Below are 2,240 nucleotides of genomic sequence, written 5' to 3' on the forward strand. Positions count from 1 at the left end.
AGGCCAGGAAAAACACAACAGGGCACACTCTCCTCGTGCATCACTGTGGTATCAAATGCTTTTTTATAAAAAAAAAGTTACAAAGTCATACTCACAAAAGGACCATGAAAACAGACACATAGACAAGTGAATCAGTCCTAGGTAGAACAGGTTACCAGTTGTAATAGTTGACGCGTTTCGGGAGACACACTCCAAATGCTTTTTTATAAAAAAAAAAGTGACAAAGTCATACTCACAAAAGGACCATGAAAACAGACACGTAGCCAAGTGAATCAGTCCTAGGTAGAACAGGTTACCAGTTGTAATAGTTGACACGTTTCGGGAGACGCACTCCCTTCCTCAGAGCCAATGCAACCAGACAACCAAATTTGATTTCCCTGTCTTCAGAGGGCTGCACCTGAACTAGTGACAGTTACTGTGAGATTCTGCGGAGCACGAAGATTTGAGCGCTGGTGGTAGTTTTACTTAAATTGTGTCACCTGGAATGGTATGAATATTGATGTATGCCTTTTTGGTGAAACAAAATAAAGATTATATAAAAAAAATAAGTGACCAAATCATTATTGTTTCACAGTAAAGAAATCCATGCCACCTAGTTTAAGTGGGGGTACTGTACACAGGGGCGTTCTAGGGTTGGTGGCACCCGGTGCAATAACACTTGGTGACACCTCCTCCAACGATCCCCGCAGAATGGATCAGATCTGCGGATTGAGCATAATAGATCGGAGTCCGATCCATTATACTCCCCAATCCGCAGATCCGATCCATCTTGCAGGGATCATCGGCATGCAACCTATACGGGGTGACACCGGACCCGCTCCACGAAAAGGTAAGTTGTAAAGAAAGTCGACGATCCCCGCAGGATGGATTGGATCCATCCTGCGGGGATTGTCGGCTTGCTTTACAACTTACCTTTTCATGGAGCAGGTCCGGTGTCACCCCGTGCTGTAGGTGTCACCCGGTGCGACGTGCACCCCCCGCATCTGCCTCAGGACGCCATTGACTGTACATACTACAGAGCAAAGATAAAGCCTGTGCTTTTTTCCCATTTTGATCCATAAGTCTAAACACTTTTTTGTGACAATGCACTAAAACAGTTTATGTGATAACTGGCTGAAAAAACAACAACAAATCACCACTATTGTGTATAGCTTGAACACGTGACTGCTTTCAGTGTTTAGTATGTTATCATGTTGACTATTTTCTCATTATCTCCCATGTTAGACATCCTTAAGCATGTGTGACAATGGAACAAGAGTTACAGAGTTTTTCATGATTGGTTTCAAGAATATTTCAGACCTGAAGATCCTGCTTTTCATTCTGTTTCTGATCACCTACATCCTGATATTAATTGGAAATTTCTCTATCGTTGTATTGGTGTCAACATGCTATCATCTCAATGTGCCCATGTACATTTTCCTGAGAAACCTTTCCTTGGCAGATGTCCTTTTCACCACCAATATTATGCCAAATATGTTATATGTTATACTGGAAGAAGGAGCTGGTATTTCCACTGCAGGTTGCTTTATTCAATATTATGTTTTCTGTGCTTCCACATACACCCAATCTTTGATTCTTACTGTGATGGCTTTTGACCGCTATTTGGCCATATGCCATCCATTGCGTTATTCTTCCATCATGAACCAAAAACTCTGCCTCCACCTTCTTTGCTGGCCTTGGGCAATCTCTTTTATCTTCTTCCCAATTGAAATAGCTTCTCTGTTCCAGGTGAAATTTTGCGCTTCCAATATTATTGAACATTTCTTCTGTGACTTTGCTCCAATTCTAGCCATTGCTACTTCAGACACATCAACCGTAGAGACAGAAGACTTCATGTTTTCGATTCCCCTAATGTTTATGCCATTTGTGTTTGTTACCACCTCCTACTTCTGTATCTTTATATCAATACTTAAAATGACATCTATTGCAGGTCGATGGAAAGCTTTCTCTACGTGTAGTGCCCACCTTGCCACCATTTTTGTCTTTTATGGCACTCAGATCACCATATATATCTTTCCAGTTGGAGACAATACATTTTATGGCAAAACTGTGAAATCTCTTTTATATACTGTCCTGACTCCATTTGTGAACCCAATTCTCTATAGCATGAGGAACCATGAGATGAAGAGAGCATTACTGCAACTATTTCATAGGAACAACAAAAAAACATACCCTAAGTTTAAATAGATATGTGCAAAATTGGCATTTTCTTTGGATTAAAGTAGTCGGATTAGACTAAA

The 2,240-nt window shown here is 40.9% G+C and overlaps 1 protein-coding gene across 1 annotated transcript; it reads left to right on the forward strand.

Annotated features, from left to right (window-relative positions):
- Positions 1-1,236: 1,236 nt before the first annotated feature.
- LOC149463640 (olfactory receptor 10A7-like) lies at positions 1,237-2,240 on the forward strand. Its single transcript, XM_089675379.1, has one exon. The coding sequence runs from the start codon at positions 1,237-1,239 to the stop codon at positions 2,185-2,187; it is 951 nt and encodes a 316-aa protein (XP_089531505.1). The 3' UTR covers positions 2,188-2,240.

This window comes from Staurois parvus, unplaced genomic scaffold (genome assembly GCF_062004578.1).
Source record: "Staurois parvus isolate SC_StPar_1 unplaced genomic scaffold, SC_StPar_1.0 ptg000154l, whole genome shotgun sequence".
Taxonomy (NCBI): domain Eukaryota; kingdom Metazoa; phylum Chordata; class Amphibia; order Anura; family Ranidae; genus Staurois; species Staurois parvus.